General features: G+C 45.0%; 3 protein-coding genes across 3 annotated transcripts; 1 reads left to right on the top strand and 2 right to left on the bottom strand.

Annotated features, from left to right (window-relative positions):
• Positions 1-1,149: 1,149 nt before the first annotated feature.
• Positions 1,150-4,106, top strand: rrm2 (ribonucleotide reductase M2 polypeptide). The gene is made up of 10 exons (XM_080881690.1): positions 1,150-1,400; positions 1,517-1,585; positions 1,933-2,079; positions 2,150-2,266; positions 2,350-2,483; positions 2,577-2,671; positions 2,761-2,894; positions 2,983-3,087; positions 3,190-3,303; positions 3,690-4,106. The coding sequence occupies exons 1-10, from the start codon at positions 1,311-1,313 to the stop codon at positions 3,840-3,842; spliced, it is 1,158 nt and encodes a 385-aa protein (XP_080737816.1). The 5' UTR covers positions 1,150-1,310; the 3' UTR covers positions 3,843-4,106.
• Positions 4,107-4,286: 180 nt separating this feature from the next.
• LOC308396417 (galectin-8-like) lies at positions 4,287-10,613 on the bottom strand. The gene is made up of 9 exons (XM_080881695.1): positions 10,474-10,613; positions 7,045-7,133; positions 6,724-6,931; positions 6,486-6,608; positions 6,337-6,402; positions 5,856-5,882; positions 5,385-5,473; positions 4,675-4,840; positions 4,287-4,590 (listed from the first exon to the last, which is right to left on the bottom strand). The coding sequence occupies exons 1-9, from the start codon at positions 10,510-10,512 to the stop codon at positions 4,441-4,443; spliced, it is 957 nt and encodes a 318-aa protein (XP_080737821.1). The 5' UTR covers positions 10,513-10,613; the 3' UTR covers positions 4,287-4,440.
• A 1,264-nt stretch (positions 10,614-11,877) lies between these two features.
• On the bottom strand, positions 11,878-14,725 carry LOC308396414 (ribonucleoside-diphosphate reductase subunit M2). The gene is made up of 10 exons (XM_080881691.1): positions 14,501-14,725; positions 14,316-14,384; positions 13,822-13,968; positions 13,635-13,751; positions 13,418-13,551; positions 13,230-13,324; positions 13,007-13,140; positions 12,814-12,918; positions 12,598-12,711; positions 11,878-12,211 (listed from the first exon to the last, which is right to left on the bottom strand). The coding sequence occupies exons 1-10, from the start codon at positions 14,588-14,590 to the stop codon at positions 12,059-12,061; spliced, it is 1,158 nt and encodes a 385-aa protein (XP_080737817.1). The 5' UTR covers positions 14,591-14,725; the 3' UTR covers positions 11,878-12,058.
• Between the last annotated feature and the right edge of the window lie 4,594 nt (positions 14,726-19,319).

Here is a 19,319-nt window from a genome sequence, read left to right as displayed (position 1 = left end):
CCTTCTAGAACCACCTAGGCTGTTCTAAAATATCTGTTCATTACATTATTTTTGTGACCATAGACGGTCACGTAAGGGTTTCTCAACAAACACATTCAGTTATGATCAAATATGTTCACAGTTCGATTAAAATTGATCCAACTGATTACCATTATTGCTCAGTAGCAGACAGTAACTGCAAAACTGAGTCATTGTCCATCCCGGACACCAGGGGCCGAAACTGAGCGACCCTTTCTCCTGCAGCCAATTAGATAACCCGGAAGCAGTAACAGGAAGGTCTCCAGCTGGATATGGGTTTGATGAGGTCTGATTTTTGAGGAAAGTGAAGCTCAAAGTTTGTCTTCAGAGGCTAAAAGCTGCTCAGATCAAAGATACAGAACATAAATCAGCCTTTAAATCAATTTATTTCTGCTCGAGTGACTCAAAGAAACCGACTAATTCCTGCAGATTCGTTTTTCGTTTACATATTGCATATGTTTACAGATTTTTGTTGATGCCAGTCTCTGATATGCAAACACACAGGACGCCTGTAAATGGAGTTATTGTAATGTCGGGCGTGTTACGTGTATTTGGCGCTAAATCTCCATGGTGACAGCTCATTTAGATGAGAGGGAAGCAGAAAAGGCGCCGTTGACTGAGCTTTAATGTGAGTTTAAACGACAGCCCTGATGACAGACACTTTAAAGCAGAAATCAGTTATTCAATGTCCATATGAGGATCCACATGATTTGGAACAATCCGCTGAACTCAACTGCACGAACACAGATGTAAATCTTGACTCTTTCGGCGTTAATGTCTCATTACAGAAGCCTTTTTCTTTTCTTTGAGAGACATTGTAACGTGTTTTTAGAATCACAGTTTAAAATGCTTAATATGAAAAAATGCGAGGAGCCCTGAAAGGTTTCGTAAGCGCTCGTTTTAATCACTTTGTAAAAGCGGTTACCTACAGTTTTGTAACCCGCTAACAGAGTTTGAATTTCCCGCAATCGTGTAGGGGTTACGTGAGCACTTCTCTCGACCTGACTGGCTGCTTCTTCTTCTTCTTCTTCTATATAGGGTTTACTGGCAGTTGGCAAACAGCAAAATGATGCATTACCGCCACCAACTACCCGACTTGGTCCCTCCCGACGGTTTAAAGGGACTCCTCGTATTGGCCAGCAGTTCTGGCGCCAAGATTCCAATAAAAGGGCGAGCTGAAGCAGAAGCCTTTCACTGTCTCCGTCTGTCCGCTGCTGCTATCTTTGCTTTCGGCAACTTTTAGCTTCTTAGGTTTTTTCTTTTCTTCGTCCTTTCGAACCCGCGAATTCACAATGCTGACCGCGCGCTCCCCGCTCTCCGTGAAGAACGAGCAGACCCTCAGCGGGCAGCTGGACAAAATGTCTCTGGACAAAGAGAACACGGTGAGGCTGCTTCAGGTTCCCGCTCACAGAGGCCGCCGATTCTCTAGCGTCACCGATCAATCACAGGTATTGATAAAGAGTTGCTGTGTGTGCTGACGGTCTGTGTCTCCTTTCAGCCTCCGGGCCCGAACAGCAGCCGCATCCTGGCGTCCAAAACCGCGCGGAGGATCTTCGACGCTGCTGCGGTAAGTGAGAGAAAAGCCGCAGGAAGCTTCGCACTTTTAGCGGATTCCTCATATCAGCGGACCGAGTCGATGCTGAGCTCACTGACGGCAGCAGATGTGGCGCCTAAACTGTGGCCGTGGCGCCAACAGTGAGCGGCAGGGCTGAGGTCGGTTCAGGGTTCTAGTTTATTAGGAAGAGCTGCTGTGGTGTTCAGGTTTTATGCCGTTTCTGTTATTTTGTCCACCACCTTCAGATCAGTGAACGATACAGGCAGCAAATCTGCACAAACTTTAACTTTTCACTGTTTTTGCTCCAGAATCGATGAATAAGCTAATCAATAATCCTGAGCAATGATCTTTGTCTTCAGCCCAAAGTGAAAAAGAGCAGCAGCTCGCAGGAGGAGGAGCCTCTGCTGAAGGACAACCCTCGCCGCTTCGTCATCTTCCCCATCGAGTACCACGATATCTGGCAGATGTACAAGAAGGCAGAGGCGTCCTTCTGGACGGCAGAGGAGGTAGGTAGAGCTGTAATGGGGCGGGGCTTGATGCTGGACGCCGTGATGCTGACGTGCTCTTTCTGTGCAGGTGGATCTGTCCAAGGACCTGCAGCACTGGGATGCCATGAAGGACGAAGAGCGCTACTTCATCTCCCACGTGTTGGCCTTCTTTGCCGCCAGCGACGGCATCGTCAATGAGAACCTGGTGAGCCGCTGCGCCTGCTCTTACAGATGGTTTTGAGGTCACGGACCGCTGTAACACTCTTGTTGTCGCTCTTTGACCAACAGGTGGAGCGCTTCATGCAGGAAGTGCAGGTAACGGAGGCCCGGTGTTTCTACGGTTTCCAGATCGCCATGGAGAACATCCACTCAGAGATGTACAGCCTGCTGATCGACACGTACATCAAGGACCCCAAAGAGAGGTACGCAGGAGGCGGGGCCAAATACTGTTCTGTAGTGGCTTAACTGGCCTGTACTGATCTAACTGGTGAGTCACGATGTGTTCCCGCCCTCAGAGAGTACCTGTTTAATGCCATCGAGACGCTGCCGTGCGTGAAGAAGAAGGCTGACTGGGCGCTCAACTGGATCGGCAACAAGAACGCCACCTACGGTAAATAAGCTGCTGCCCATTAGGCCACCTGACGCAATGGTTCCACCTCAAGCAGCTTCATTGATTATTGTCTGTTTATTGATCTGCAGGAGAGCGCGTGGTGGCCTTTGCCGCTGTGGAGGGGATCTTCTTCTCGGGTTCGTTCGCCGCCATCTTCTGGCTGAAGAAGAGAGGCCTGATGCCCGGCCTGACCTTCTCCAACGAGCTCATCAGCAGAGACGAGGTGAGGCGCCCTGTTGGTGTCAGATTGCAGGTATTGATCCAGTGATGATGTCACTCTTAACGTGTGTTTGTGTGCCTGCCGCGTTTAGGGTCTGCACTGTGACTTTGCCTGTCTGATGTTCAAACACCTGGTGAACAAACCGCCCAAGGAAACTGTCATCAGCATCATCAAGAACGCCGTGGAGATCGAGCAGGTGAGTCCCAGCTGCAGGTGAAGCTGCTCTGCTGGGCCCACTGGTTCATGGTGGATTTACTGGTTCAGAATGGCTTTAATGGGTTTATTGGTTTGTGTGCAGGAGTTCCTGACTGACGCTCTGCCCGTCAAGCTCATCGGGATGAACTGCGACATGATGAAACGGTACATCGAGTTCGTGGCCGACAGACTGTTGCTGGAGCTCGGCTTCTCCAAGGTAACGCCCCACACAGGTCATGTAATCATGTGACTGACTTAAAGGCAGAAAAACAGCATCACAACACTCATCTCAGTGACAAGCTAAACTTAAAATAAAACATGATCAGTTCTCCACACAGACACATTTCAGGAACTCTTTGACCTCAGAGAGCAACATGATGAAAGTGATGGTGTGAGTGATGATGAAGTGCGCAGGGGTACGGACCTCAGCCAGTGATGGGGGCTGAGTGCTGCTGCAGAGTCTGATCAGAGGACGAGTGGTTCTCTGATGGGCAGCGGCAGTGCGACACAGACGCCTATCTGAACTCGCCCATGGGTGGGGGCGGGTGACCTCAGGGTGGGGGCAGTGGGTGGAGCTGACTGACATGGTGTTTCTGTGTGCAGATCTACCGGGTGGAGAACCCTTTTGACTTCATGGAGAACATCTCCCTGGAGGGAAAGACCAACTTCTTTGAGAAGCGGGTGGGCGAGTACCAGAGGATGGGCGTGATGGCGACGCCCACGGACAACACCTTCCGGTTGGACGCTGACTTCTGATGGTGGAGCGTCCCTGCCGTCACACTACCTCCGTCCCGGTGCATGCTGGAACAGACTCTTGGACTTTTAGGGTCAAATGATGAACTGAATCTTTATTTACAGACTTGAGTCTGTGAGCCGCAGCATTAGACCTGATCAAATCTAACGCTGTGGCTCAGCGCTTTGTAAATATGTCAGGGTTTTAAATGTGTACAGTTTACATTTGTTTTTTTTTTTAGTGTATTTTTAATACTGAGCTTTAATAAATGACTCCGTGAACAGGAACCAGCTCTGGTCTTTTTCTTCTGACATTAAGTTGAACTGAAAAGTTTAAAACATTTTTAAAATCTGGTTCCTCAGGTTTCATCTGATGGTTTCACGGCTGGGCGATGATCTGGTCCCTGTTGTGGCGCCAGCACCACTATCATCAGCAGCTGCTTTTGGAACAAAACAGCTGGACAGATGTGAGGAATGACAGACTTTTATTTTGAAGACACTGGACAAGACATGGGTTTTTAGTAAAAGAGGAAATGAAGTTAGAATCTGTTAAATGATTGGTTACGGAGGAGGCGTCAGTGGTTTTTTTTATGGCTTCGTGTTCATGATGGTTAGCAGGCGCTCAGAGGACTCTGACGACAAGCAGTGTCACATCTCCTTTCACCTCCACCTGGTTGATGGCGCTCAGTTCCTTCATACGGTGTTTGTAATCGAGCTGGTGCTGCCCATTCATGGCAACTCTGAAGTGCTGCGCGTCGCAGCGGATGATCATCTGTGGGGAGATGACAGCAGGTTTTAAAAATTAAACAAAAACCCATCACAACATGTGGATGTTAAGGCAGGGGTCAAAGGTCACCTCAAAGTACTGCCCCGCAGTAAAGGGAAAGGAAGCGAGCGCCATCTCCTCATGACCCCAGCAGTCGGACAGAAAGGAGTTCCTGACAAAGACACGCTTCTTCAAGCGAGGGTTCAGGTGGAGAGCGATGTCGGACCCGGTCGCTGGACGCAAGTTCACGCAGAAACTGTAACAGGAAGTGATGTCATTAATGAGCCATGAAAGGCTAAACCGAAACTCTGAACTGCTTCATGTTTACTTTCTCTGCAGGTTCATGCAAGGTGGTCTGTGATGATCAAGTGACGGTCACATAACTCAATTTAAATTTATATTTAAATAAAACCTGTAAACTCTGAAAATGTTTCAGTGACTTTAATCCAAACATTGCACTTCAGTTTAAGCTAATCAGTTTCTACTGGCGCCAGACTTCAGGTTTACTACATAGAAGTTATTCATCACAGTCAGGTTTTCATTGTGTTAGTTGGCTCAACAATACCTAAACCCCACAAACATAATGTCTCTGAGCAGCTTGTGGAGTCAGCTTGTAAATCAGAGCCTGTATTCACAAAGCTGTGATTAATTTATTATGAATTTAAGAATATAAAACTTATGTTGTTATTAACAAGAACAAAATTTTTACTAAAGTTAATTTAAGTTCTGATCGATGCCTCACTGATTGTCGCTTTGATCAGTTTCTGTACTGGGCTCCCACAGCTGTTTATTATCCTTACCTCTCTGCGTTCTGATTGGTCTCTCCTTTGATGATGATGCTGCGTCCGACTGTCAGCCCATTAACCAGCTGACCTCTGAACGGGATACTCTGTAGGAAACAGAGAGTCAGACACACTAAAACATTTCCCTTTTTTTGGCTTTATAGTTTTAAATATAAATTTAGATCTGTGTTAAAAGTTAGAAGATCATTTGGTATCAAATAAGATCAGTGATCTCACTGATTAATGTAAGATCAATGGGTGAAATATGATAAATCATTTTCTTTACCAAAATATGATTTCAGGCCAACCATGTGGGCTGATATAATATGACTGATATAAAAAACAGATTTTAATTGATCATATTTATGTTAAGTAAAATAAGCTAAAAGTTGCTTTAAAAATAATTCATTCAAATTTCTTTGTATGAAACTGTTGTTATTGTAAGAAATAAATGCATCATCAATCAATGATTTGATCAGGAAAACTCACCAAATCACCTGATGAGGAGAACACTGGCTGAAACGCATGGAAAAAAAAATCTGATTAAAATCTGATCGACTGATGCATAACTCTAGCCAATCAGACCACATCCGACGCTGATCAAAAAACAGACGCAGTTTCTCCAGAAAGGTCCACATTTCCGCTGCCCTGTGATGACTCGTGTCCTGTGCTATGAAGATACCCACGTTATCTTTCTGTTATGATCCACTTAAGCTAACAGTGAGGGTCAGAGTTCACACCAAGCTGGTTATCAACTGGGTAAGTAACTCAGGATTTGACCTGTGCAGTCACATGAAAGGGGCGGGGCTTTCATATTTGGAAGCATTTCGCAGATCACGTGACTTTTCTTCCACAGAAAACAATCCTTATGAGTGCCAGCCATCCAGAGATGCTATCAGACAGTGATTTCAAATCTTTAGCTAACATAAAACTATACTAGTGAAATGCAACACAGATATTGAAAGGACACCTGATCAATTATTGCTGATTCGTCTGTGTCCTTATTGGGCGGACTGCCAGCGGGAGAGGTGGGGCTCTGAAACAAACAAACAAACAAACAAACAGGTTAACCCTCTGATGGTAAAGCTGCAGGTTGCCACGGGTTACAGAGACACTCACTGAGCTCGGGGAAAGGATGCCCACAGCCTGAACTTTGACTTTTCCTGAGATGCTGATGGTGTCAACACGCTCCAGCTCCACTCTGTGTTTGTACTCCAGCAGGTGGGCGCCATTCACAGCCACCTGAACACGCACGGAAAACAACACATCGCTGGACACCAGTTTGACTTGCATTGAACAGTTAAACTCTGCCGTGCTGACTCTTCTCTGACACCTGATTGGTCGGCTCGTCTCTCACCTTGAACTGGTCTTGGAGGATGAGGATGATGAGCTCGAAGTCGACCTCGAGCCTGAAGGGCATCTCGTAGTGGATCTGTTCGCGGCCCCAGCACTCTTTCGTCAGCGTGTTGCACACGATGGACGACTTTTTGATCCTCGGGTTGAAATGGAACGCTACGTCGGCCCGCGGCTTCACGCTGCTGCCGCAGGTGAAGTCCACCTGGAACCTGTGAGACAGCGAACAGAGAGAGAAGATCCCGCTTTAAGAATCTGCACCCCGACTCTGACGTTTTTTTTTTTTTTTAAATATCCGATTGATGATGAAGATCGGCATCCTCACCTGTCAGCACCAGACGGCACAGAGCCCTTGATCAGAACCATCTCACCTGGCAAGAACCCACCCAGGATCGTCCCAGCAAAGGGAATCGACTGTGGACAGAACACCACAAACATGAGGAGGGTCAGATGACCACAGAGAACACCTAGAAACACCTGAGAGGAGGGACTAGATCGGTGTGAATGAACCAGAGCTCAAAGCTCCGTCAGCAGCTGATCAGATTAGAATCTGAAATTAGAATGTAACAGGAGAATCGCAGAAATTCTCCTGCTTTCACTTAGAGAAAACCTCCACCTGTTTAAATATATGAAATTTGTAGATACGTGTAGAGGTTTTTCCAAAAGTTTGATTTGGCACAGATTTTATGCCGAATGTCCTCCCTGACACAACCCTCCTGTTTACCTGGGCTCTGACCCGGGGATGGGTGTGTCTCCCCTCCTGGGCTTGAATGTGTTACCCTGTATGCAGCACAGATCCACGTCTGTGGATTTGAAATAAAGTGAAATAAACGTGTCTAAACAGATTCAAGAAACGTGAAGAAGTGAAGTGAAGAAGCTTTTCCATGAGACGAGGTGAAACGTCTTCAAGAAACTTAAAGATGTCCAGTCGCGTTTCTTTCCAAGCTCCTTAGACTACCATGACTTGGATCACTGCGAACCTTCACAGACAGCTTTGATTATAAAAAGATAACTAAAATAAAAGCAGAGCAGTAAATAATCTGCTCTCAGGTCTTTGGACTGTCTGTCTGTATCAGGCCGTCAGTTCCGCTTTCAAGTCCAAAGTATTCTCATTAAGCTTGTTCCGCACTTGTAGTCAAACGATTCTGACTCCAGGTAAAGACACCTGCTAGCTCACTTGAGTCACCACAGTAAGACTGTGTGACGAGTCATGTGCAAAGGTGGCAAAAGTGCTCGCTCATCTTGGCTAACTAGATGCTGAAGTACAGCAAGCGCAGTTTACGGACACCTGCAGTGGTTCTGGTCTTCATGTGACATCCTCAGGGGACTAATAAACGAATAGGACTGCCTGTCATGTGTTTCTGTTCAGGCTCAGATAAGTTTGATGTTTGAGGCTCACAGTGATAAAATAATAACTCCCCCAAAGACGTCAAACCTGAAGTCCGTTCTGAAAATGTGAGGAGCAGAAGGTTCAGGTGTTTGTTTCAAATGTAGGGAGTGAAAATAAAAAGAAGTCAGAAAAAAAAAAAACAACTCAAGTACCAACAAAGTATTTGCACTTTACGTCCCACCTCTGGTCATGTGATCATTATTATTAAACTTCAAACAGTACTCCACCTGCAGGAGAATATATAAGTTTATAGGTGGATCTGAATTGGGTGACCTGTCCACCCAAAGACGACTGTAATTGTAAACTGGTGCTAAAGAAAGAAAGTTGAATTGAATTACAGTCCTCAAGTTACTTTACTTTTGCCCACAGCTCTGCTAACATCCCAACAAAGAATCTCTGTTGTTTCTCACATGTTTGAGCTGAATTCAAACCTTTTTCTTTTTGACTGTTAATAATCATATCAGCAGTTTTATGAAGGGCAGCTTTCAGCAGCTGAGTCACTGATTTAAAGCTGGTTTTGTTCTCTCAGCAGGTCGAGACTTCCTGCAGGTTTTATTTGTCTAGATCTGAAGGCCTGTTTTTACCTCCTCTTGTTCACTGTGAACATTTTCTTCCTGCTTTCATTAGTAGATTTTATCCTGGCGGGTGACTGAATTTTTTGCACGAATCACATGTTTTATTCATATTGGAGTTTTTTGCTTTTAGTTTGATTCATTTAAAAAAAAACTTGTCCATTCTCAATCTTCATGCACAAATATCTCCTCTACATTTCAGAAGAAGTTATAAAAAATGTAACAGAAAGACAGAGCAGATTTCTCCTATACTGACTTCCCTTCATTGGCACTCTGTTAAATACAGAATTCAAAATCCTGCTCCTCACATACAAGGTCTTAAACAATAAGGCCCCAACTTATCGTAATGACCTTATAGTACAATATGTACCATATATCACACTGCAGACTTACTTGTTGTTCCTAGAGTATTTAAAAGTTGAATGAGAGGCAGAGCCTTCAGTTTTCAGATCCCTCTTCTTCTAAACCAGTTTTCAGTTTGAATTCAGGAAACAGACACCATTTCTACTTTTAAGTTCAGGCTTCAAACTTTCCTTTTTGCTAGTTACGGCTGGATCAGGTGACCCTGAATCCTCCCCTAGTTGTGCTGCAATAGGTGGAGGCTGCTGGGGGATTCCCACGATACACTGGGCATTTGTTCTTTGCTCACTATGTGTTAATAGACCTCTCTGCATTTAATTATTAGTTATTATTAATATCTGGCTCTCTTCCACAGCATGTCTTTGTCCTGTCTTCCCCCACAGAGCAGATAGCCGCCCCTCCCTGATCCTGATTCTGCTGGAGGTTTCTTCCTGTTAAAAGGGAGTTTTTCCTTCCCACTGTTGCCAAAGTCCTTGCTCATAGGGGGTCATATGATTGTTGGGTTTTTCTCTTTATGTATTATTGTAGGGTCTGCCTTACAATACAAAGTGCGAATGCCGTTGTAATTTGGCACTGTATAGACAAAATTGAATTGAAATTAATTGAACTCACTCCTTAAACTAGACGAAAACCCACTAAAATTTTTGCATATTTTAAATTTTCTATATATCCAACCCACCAGATCAGATCAAATCAAACTGTGCCGACCTGTTCTTTAATTCGGTCTAAAATAAAACACGAACAGGGTGACATGCGACTCTAAAAATGATGCTGGGCGGAGGCACTAATCTTTAACACAGTTTGTCCAAAAAGGTTGACGAAACAAAGTTTTCAGTGGATGACACTAAAGCCGGAATCCCAGGGGTCAGTTATTATATTTACACGATGTCACACGTGATGTAGAAGAACGATTCATGATAAATAATCAGTGTCAAACGAGCCAAAACACCGTCGCCAAACTGAATACAATTTTGAAGATATTTTACAAATTGTCTCAGATGTGTTCACATCTAAACTCAAACATACTTAAAATCACACTTTAAATACATGGTCTCTAATTCAACCTGAAAAAACAAAACAAAAACACGCTTAACCCACACAGCATCTCATGTGACCGAAACTCATGTCAAGCCAGCCTCTCTGAACGTGTGTTCCGCAGTGCGGCAGTACCAAAGGTTTCCTATAAATAAAGTTTTTAGCGGATGATATTGAATCCGAACTCTTTCCGTTGTTTGTCAGTGTATTTAAAACACTTCGAATATTTTTTAAAAGAATGTTTAACATAAGATAGTCATTGTTTAAGGCTGTTAGGTGAGCTAAAATGCTAACTGGTCCCTTCACAGAAGCATCGTCGATCAACAATCGATTTATCCTTGAAAATGAGAATGAAAACTGATGATAGAGATAAATTCGAAACCATAGGATATCTTACCGGGTTGTGGAACACCTGCCTCGGGTTGGAAATCGACATTTTTGCGCAGAATAGCGTCTCCGCAGCTCTTTCTGACTACTTCGTTTGTTTACTTCCGTTTATGACGTCACGCGGATCACGTGTTCAAAGATAAGACCAAAGACTACAGACCCGAAGATAAAATCAGAGCACACAGTAATGTCAACTGAATTCTCGTAGAAATATAGTTAAACCCACTTTAAACTAAAAAGCGTGTTTTTGGTCTAAACTGTTGTTATGTAAAACACGTTGTGGTCCTTGGTGATGACGTCACTGTCCTCTCCTTAGAGACTGCGGAGGTGGAAAAATCAGTCTCGTGGTTCCAATAAATGATTGATGGGAGACTGCGAGGTTTCCGATTGACCTCTGAGAAAAAAAACAAACAAAAAAAAAATATGAGGAAATCATCTCAGTGAACATTATTGTCAAAATGTGGTTTGCTGAGTGATTAACACTGAAAAACTTCTGGAAAATGTTTTTATTTATTTTGGAATAAAATGTATAACTGCTCAATTATCTCCAAACCTGCTGTCAGCCACCAGGACAAACAAGACATGAATATTATCATGTCTGAGTCACATGTTTATAACGTATGAACACTGAAGCGCCAGCCTTTGAATTTTATCCAGAACAGAGACAGGTTATATCCTTCCTTACATCCTCCTGTGAGTGACAAATTAAAGGAAAATCCTTAACCTTTGACCCTCCACATCACATGTTGCTGGCGGCCTTGACATCAACTTGATGCAGCCTGTTAGTTTAACAGATACAACACTGGACCTCAAAGTGTACACTGAGTACAAACTACATATCCCATGAGTACATCCAATTCTGTCTCACAAAGAGATACCATCCCACCACTGGACTGCAGGGTTTTTGTTAAACTAGAAACACCAGTGCTGTCTTCATTATGAAAATAAAATATTCTCAAAAATGATCAATATCTGAAATATTTAAATGTGCAGATTACCGCTGTTGTTTTAGGACAAACTGCCACGGCTGTTGTTCCCTCTACAACTCATTGTGTAGAGAAGTCAGTGCATTGTCTTCATTTCAAGAGGCTGCAACCATGATGGGTAAAAACTTTGGGGACACTTGGGGAAATTTTTGTAGATTCTCGGAAAACTTGTTTAAGACTAAACAACCCCAAAAGTCTATTTATACACGGCTGTGGTTGCTCAGCCTCAGAGTCTTAATTCAGATCAGATGAGTTGTACAGAAATGAAGATCATCTCCATTTCTGTACAACACATCTGCAACTGTGACAGCAGCAGCACATCATTGGCTAGGCTGTCCAGTGCAAGTCGCTCACTTCCAGCCTTGTCCGGCCTGAAATGATGGGACTACGGTGATTTAGAAAGATGTTACAGATGTGAAACTGAAGAGTCTGCTTTTTACAAACAGTTGCTTTATTACAAAAATGTACATATTTAAAACTATAATAAGACTTAATAAAAACTCTACAAAGTCTATGTACAAAAAGAAAGAAAAAACAAACAAACGTTTGAACCCGACTGCAGTCCTGCCTGCAATCCAACTGGCTGAAGTCCAAAGAGCAGCCGCCGCCTCAGAAGTCAGCGTCCAACCGGAAGGTGTTGTCCGTGGGCGTCGCCATCACACCCATCCTCTGGTACTCGCCCACCCGCTTCTCAAAGAAGTTGGTCTTTCCCTCCAGGGAGATGTTCTCCATGAAGTCAAAAGGGTTCTCCACCCGGTAGATCTGCACACAGAAACACCATGTCAGTCAGCTCCACCCACTGCCCCCACCCTGAGGTCACCCGCCCCCACCCATGGGCGAGTTCAGATAGGCGTCTGTGTCGCACTGCCGCTGCCCATCAGAGAACCACTCGTCCTCTGATCAGACTCTGCAGCAGCACTCAGCCCCCATCACTGGCTGAGGTCCGTACCCCTGCGCACTTCATCATCACTCACACCATCACTTTCATCATGTTGCTCTCTGAGGTCAAAGAGTTCCTGAAATGTGTCTGTGTGGAGAACTGATCATGTTTTATTTTAAGTTTAGCTTGTCACTGAGATGAGTGTTGTGATGCTGTTTTTCTGCCTTTAAGTCAGTCACATGATTACATGACCTGTGTGGGGCGTTACCTTGGAGAAGCCGAGCTCCAGCAACAGTCTGTCGGCCACGAACTCGATGTACCGTTTCATCATGTCGCAGTTCATCCCGATGAGCTTGACGGGCAGAGCGTCAGTCAGGAACTCCTGCACACAAACCAATAAACCCATTAAAGCCATTCTGAACCAGTAAATCCACCATGAACCAGTGGGCCCAGCAGAGCAGCTTCACCTGCAGCTGGGACTCACCTGCTCGATCTCCACGGCGTTCTTGATGATGCTGATGACAGTTTCCTTGGGCGGTTTGTTCACCAGGTGTTTGAACATCAGACAGGCAAAGTCACAGTGCAGACCCTAAACGCGGCAGGCACACAAACACACGTTAAGAGTGACATCATCACTGGATCAATACCTGCAATCTGACACCAACAGGGCGCCTCACCTCGTCTCTGCTGATGAGCTCGTTGGAGAAGGTCAGGCCGGGCATCAGGCCTCTCTTCTTCAGCCAGAAGATGGCGGCGAACGAACCCGAGAAGAAGATCCCCTCCACAGCGGCAAAGGCCACCACGCGCTCTCCTGCAGATCAATAAACAGACAATAATCAATGAAGCTGCTTGAGGTGGAACCATTGCGTCAGGTGGCCTAATGGGCAGCAGCTTATTTACCGTAGGTGGCGTTCTTGTTGCCGATCCAGTTGAGCGCCCAGTCAGCCTTCTTCTTCACGCACGGCAGCGTCTCGATGGCATTAAACAGGTACTCTCTGAGGGCGGGAACACATCGTGACTCACCAGTTAGATCAGTACAGGCCAGTTAAGCCACTACAGAACAGTATTTGGCCCCGCCTCCTGCGTACCTCTCTTTGGGGTCCTTGATGTACGTGTCGATCAGCAGGCTGTACATCTCTGAGTGGATGTTCTCCATGGCGATCTGGAAACCGTAGAAACACCGGGCCTCCGTTACCTGCACTTCCTGCATGAAGCGCTCCACCTGTTGGTCAAAGAGCGACAACAAGAGTGTTACAGCGGTCCGTGACCTCAAAACCATCTGTAAGAGCAGGCGCAGCGGCTCACCAGGTTCTCATTGACGATGCCGTCGCTGGCGGCAAAGAAGGCCAACACGTGGGAGATGAAGTAGCGCTCTTCGTCCTTCATGGCATCCCAGTGCTGCAGGTCCTTGGACAGATCCACCTGCACAGAAAGAGCACGTCAGCATCACGGCGTCCAGCATCAAGCCCCGCCCCATTACAGCTCTACCTACCTCCTCTGCCGTCCAGAAGGACGCCTCTGCCTTCTTGTACATCTGCCAGATATCGTGGTACTCGATGGGGAAGATGACGAAGCGGCGAGGGTTGTCCTTCAGCAGAGGCTCCTCCTCCTGCGAGCTGCTGCTCTTTTTCACTTTGGGCTGAAGACAAAGATCATTGCTCAGGATTATTGATTAGCTTATTCATCGATTCTGGAGCAAAAACAGTGAAAAGTTAAAGTTTGTGCAGATTTGCTGCCTGTATCGTTCACTGATCTGAAGGTGGTGGACAAAATAACAGAAACGGCATAAAACCTGAACACCACAGCAGCTCTTCCTAATAAACTAGAACCCTGAACCGACCTCAGCCCTGCCGCTCACTGTTGGCGCCACGGCCACAGTTTAGGCGCCACATCTGCTGCCGTCAGTGAGCTCAGCATCAACTCGGTCCGCTGATATGAGGAATCCGCTAAAAGTGCGAAGCTTCCTGCGGCTTTTCTCTCACTTACCGCAGCAGCGTCGAAGATCCTCCGCGCGGTTTTGGACGCCAGGATGCGGCTGCTGTTCGGGCCCGGAGGCTGAAAGGAGACACAGACCGTCAGCACACACAGCGACTCTTTATCGATACCTGTAATTGTTCGGTGACGTTAAAGAATCGGCGGCCTCTGTGAGCGGGAACCTGAAGCAGCCTCACCGTGTTCTCTTTGTCCAGAGACATTTTGTCCAGCTGCCCGCTGAGGGTCTGCTCGTTCTTCACGGAGAGCGGGGAGCGCGCGGTCAGCATTGTGACTTTTCGGGTTCAAACGGACACAAAGAAAAAACACTAAGAAGCTAAAAGGAGCAGAAAGCTAAAGCTTAGTAGCTGCAGATAAACGGAGACAGTATAGGGCTTCCGCTGCTCGCCCTTTTATTGGAATCTTGGCGCTAGAACTGCTGGCCAATGGGCACGCAGCTAAATGAGCCCCTTTAAACAGTCGGGAGGGACCGAGCCAATCAGGTCGCGAGAAGTGCTCTCGTGACCCCTAAACGATTGCGGGAAATTCAAACTCTTTGTTTGTGCGGGTTACAAAACCTTTCGTAACTGCTGTTTACAAAATGATTAAAACGAGTGCTTACGAAACCTTTCAGACTTTGATAAAAAATATTGCATTGGTTCATATTAAATATTTTATACTGTGATTCAAAAACACTTTAGAATGTTTCTCAAAGAAAAAACACTTCTGTAATAATGAGACTTTAGCGCCTAAAGAATCAAGAATTACATCTATTTTCGTGCAGGTTAAGTTCAGCGGGTTGTTCTAAATCATGTGGCTGGATCCACACATTAACGGATACTAACCGATTTCTGCTTTAAAGGGTCTACCATCAACTCGCCGTTATTTAACCTGAATCAGTCTTTATTTCTGCTGCCGCCATTTCTGATTTCCTCTCATCTAAATGAGCTGTCATATCAGAGAACAAACACTTGCATCAACAAAAAATGTAAAAGTGCAAAGAGGATTCTGGAGGAATGTCGGTCACTTGAGCAGAAAAAATGGATTTAAAAGGAGATTTATTGAGTCTTTCTGGCTCCCATCACCTGAATGTGTTGTAACTGCGGTCTGAGTAGCTGTCAGCCTCTGGAGACAAACTTTGAATTTCATTTTCCTCATGAATCCGATCTTATTAAACCTACATCTCCTTCCAGCTTGAGAGCTTCGTGTTACTGCTTCCGGGTTACATCTGACGAAATCGGGTCGCTCAGTTTCGCCCCCTGTTGTGCGGGATGGACTTAGTGACTCAGTTTTCCAGTTGTTGTCGGCAACAGTCATGATCCTTTTGATGCATTTTGTAATCAAACTGTAAACATATTTGACTATAACTAAATCTGTCTGGATGAGAAACCCTTATCTGACCCTTTATCTCCAAATAACAAAAATATCTTCAGTAATAATAAACAACTATGAATCAATGAATCAATGAAAGCTTTAATAAAAGACTTAAGTCCATGATTACACAAAGCACAACTTATAAAACCAAAATGAAAATATAAAAATATATTTAAACATTAAACCATATTACAAATATAATGAACACAGGCCCAATGCTACAAACAGTACAATTAAAAGAAATCAGTTTACACATAAAGTCTTAAACCAGCTTCCTCAGACTGGATAAATGATGGGAATAACTCACAGTAGGATTTGTGAGTGCTGAAATCATAGCATTAGCCGGAGCATCCAAATACTCTACAAAAGTGAACATTAACTTCTTCAAAAGTACTTTAAAAGTACAAACACCCTAACCTAACATAAACATCTGACTGGCACTCCCTCCTCTAGGTAGATGGTAGGTAGGATTCTCATTGCATCATTGTAAGTGAAATGCAACTTCTGCATGCTATGAATGCTGAATGACCAACAAAACATTTTTTCTCTTTCATTTATGTCACACAATGCTGTATGAAACATTTCTCGCGGGCACTTCTCGTACTTATAGTACGCACCGTACGTAGTACGCGTAGTGCACGTACTTCAAGCATGCAGATCCTGAATTGGGACACAGCCATAGTCTAGTAAAGTACCAGGAAGGGGTGGGGCTTCCTGAAAACTCCAGATACTTTATATTTAAAAAAGTTTTCTTTACTCTGCTAATGCATTTCTAAGTAATGTATAGTGGTTGTTTTTCATGTGGATGACTGTCTTCTGGCTGGATTTATAAATGGGTAGGCTATTAATAGAAATATTATGATTGTGCTGTTTTGTTTTTAAGACTCTAATGACTCATTTCATCACACTGATATTCGGACATTCCTTCTTGTTAAGCATGAAGGTGCTCCGTTTACACTTCACTCTGTCCGAGCATAAATGTATTTTTTATTGTTAATTGATTTGTGTTCATTTTATATTCAGTGTTTCACATGATGGTAAATGGCCTGCATTTGTATAGCGCTTTTCTAGTCCCTAAGGACCCCAAAGCGCTTCACACTACATTCAGTCATCCACCCATTCACACACTGGTGAAGGCAAGCTACATTGTAGCCACAGCTGCCCTGGGGCGCACTGACAGAGGCGAGTAATTGAATAATGATAATTGATAAATGTAATTGAATAATACTTTTAAGCTGGTCAGATTTCATAACTCATTCATTTGAGCAATAGTCATATGCAAATTAGTTATATTATATCTCCAACAACAATGAGGCGGGCTACATGGATGAAGTGAAGAATCTGGCATCGTGGTGCCAGGACAACCACCTCCAGCTGAACGTCGGCAAGACCAAGGAGCTGATGGTGGACTTCAGAAGGGGTCAGCAGGGACTACAAGCCCATTATCATTAATGGAGCTCCAGTGGAGAGAGTGCAGTCCTTCAAGTATCTCAGTGTCCACATCTCCTCAGACCTGACATGGTCTGCCCACATTCAGGTCCAGACCAAGAAGGCTAGGCAGCACCTGTACCACCTACAACAACTGAGGAAGTTCAGGGTCTCTCCAGTGATCCTCAGGACTTTCTATACAGGCGCTGTGGAGAGCATCCTCACACAGAACATCACATCCTGGCATAGCTGGACTGGCCATCGGGCATACCGGGCATTTGCCCGGTGGGCCGCTGGCGATTTTTTGTTTTTATGGGCCGATGGATTTTTTTTTTTTTTTTTAGGAAGGGTATATATAATGAAAGGTGTTGGATTGGCCAATTGGTCATGATCGACTCTGGGCTGGACCAATTACAGCCGAGGAGGCCGGATGCACCCTCCCCCTTGTTTAGCAATCACGTGATTTTCGCGCATTGCATGCCGGGAACTCGTGGCAAAACAATCCAAACACCGCATCAAATGCAAGCATTTGCAGCACCGCAAAACGTTCATTCTCCGGTTCCAATACCTTCTTGTTTTTTTCTTTGCCGCACAAAAAAGGAATGTACAAAACAAAAGGAGAACAATGCCGGTCCGTACAAAGACAGACTCGACAAAAAGACAAAGAAAAGATACGAGGAAAAAATAAAAGGAGTGAAAGGGTCAGACCCTTAGGAGCACACAGAGTGGACAAAAGACGTTAGCGTGCTGCCCAACTTTCACCACGCTCAGATTTATAATTATACGGTTCTTGGAGTGAGTGCATACACTCATGAAGTTTAGTAACTTCAGGTCACTGCAACAAGCCCAGGTACAGTTTACCGACGGATGGGACAGGACCTTGAAATGCACCGTGTAGAACGAAAGACCATCGTACGAACAAAGGTAAGTTTACCAGTCTCACAAATCATCGTCATAAATACACATTCGTTAATCAAAGGAGCTTGTAAAGAAAGGCGTCTGGACTTCTTTAAGTTACTTGAAGACGTTTCACCTCTCATCCGAGAAGCTTCTTCAGTTCTAAGGTCAAATGGCGGAGAGTCCCAGATATAAACCTAGTGGGAGTAACCCCCCACAGAGGGACAAAAGGACCCCCTGATGATCCTCTAATCGCCTGAGCCAAGGTGTGAAACTGGGTGTGGGTCCCAATCAGCCAGAGTTTCGGGTGTGTTCATTGTGAAACCTGGCCCCACCTTATCATGCGAATTCCTGAGATCAGATGGCCCAGGATGTGAGTGGGCGTTAAGGCGTCTGGGAAGGGATCTCAAAACTGGATTATAGATGGCAGAGAGTTGGTGTCGTAAACCACCGCCTCTGTTCAAAGATGGTCGCTCACAGTGGACATAGATGGCTTCTTTCACTCCTCTTTCAAACCATCTGTCCTCTCTGTCCAAAATGTGAACATTGGCATCCTCGAAAGAGTGTCCTTTATCCTTAAGAAAGATGCAGATGGACAGCTGAGTCTTGTCCTGTGGAGGTGGCTCTTCTGTGTTGTGCCATGCGCTTGTGAAGTGGCTGTTTGGTCTCTCCAATGTAGAGGTCTGAGCATTCCTCGCTGCACTGTACAGCATACACCACATTGTTAAGTCTGTGTTTTGGCGTTTTGTCTTTCAGGTGAACCAGTTTTTGTCTGAGCGTGTTGCTGGGTCTGAAATGCACCGGGATGTCATGCTTGGAGAAAACTCTCCTGAGTTTTTCTGATACACCGGCTACATAGGGGATGACAATGTTGTTGCGTCTGTCTTTCTTATCCTCCCTCGCTGGTGTCTGGACTTCTTTTCTGTGCCTCTTTGCTGACTTTAAGAACGCCCATTTAGGATAGCCGCACGTTTTGAGTGCTTCTTTACATGTGTGTGTTCCTTCTTTTTTCCTTCAGGCTTAGAGGGAACATGTTCTGCCCGGTGGTGTAGGGTCCTAATTACTCCAAGTTTGTGTTCCAGAGGGTGATGGGAGTCAAAGAGGAGGTACTGGTCCGTGTGTGTGGGCTTCCGGTAAACTTCGATGTTGAGGTTGCCGTTCTCTTCAATGTGCACAGCGCAGTCCAGGAAAGGCAAACAGTTGTCCTTTGTGTCTTCCTTGGTGAACTTGATGTTTTTATCTACAGCGTTAATGTGCGCAGTGAAGGATTCCACTTCTTGTGTCTTGATTTTGACCCAGGTGTCGTCCACATATCTGTAC

This window comes from Rhamphochromis sp. 'chilingali', assembly GCF_963969265.1.
Source record: "Rhamphochromis sp. 'chilingali' genome assembly, chromosome: 5".
NCBI classification, from domain to species: Eukaryota; Metazoa; Chordata; class Actinopteri; order Cichliformes; family Cichlidae; genus Rhamphochromis; species Rhamphochromis sp. 'chilingali'.
This window is presented reverse-complemented; position numbering and strand designations above follow the sequence as displayed.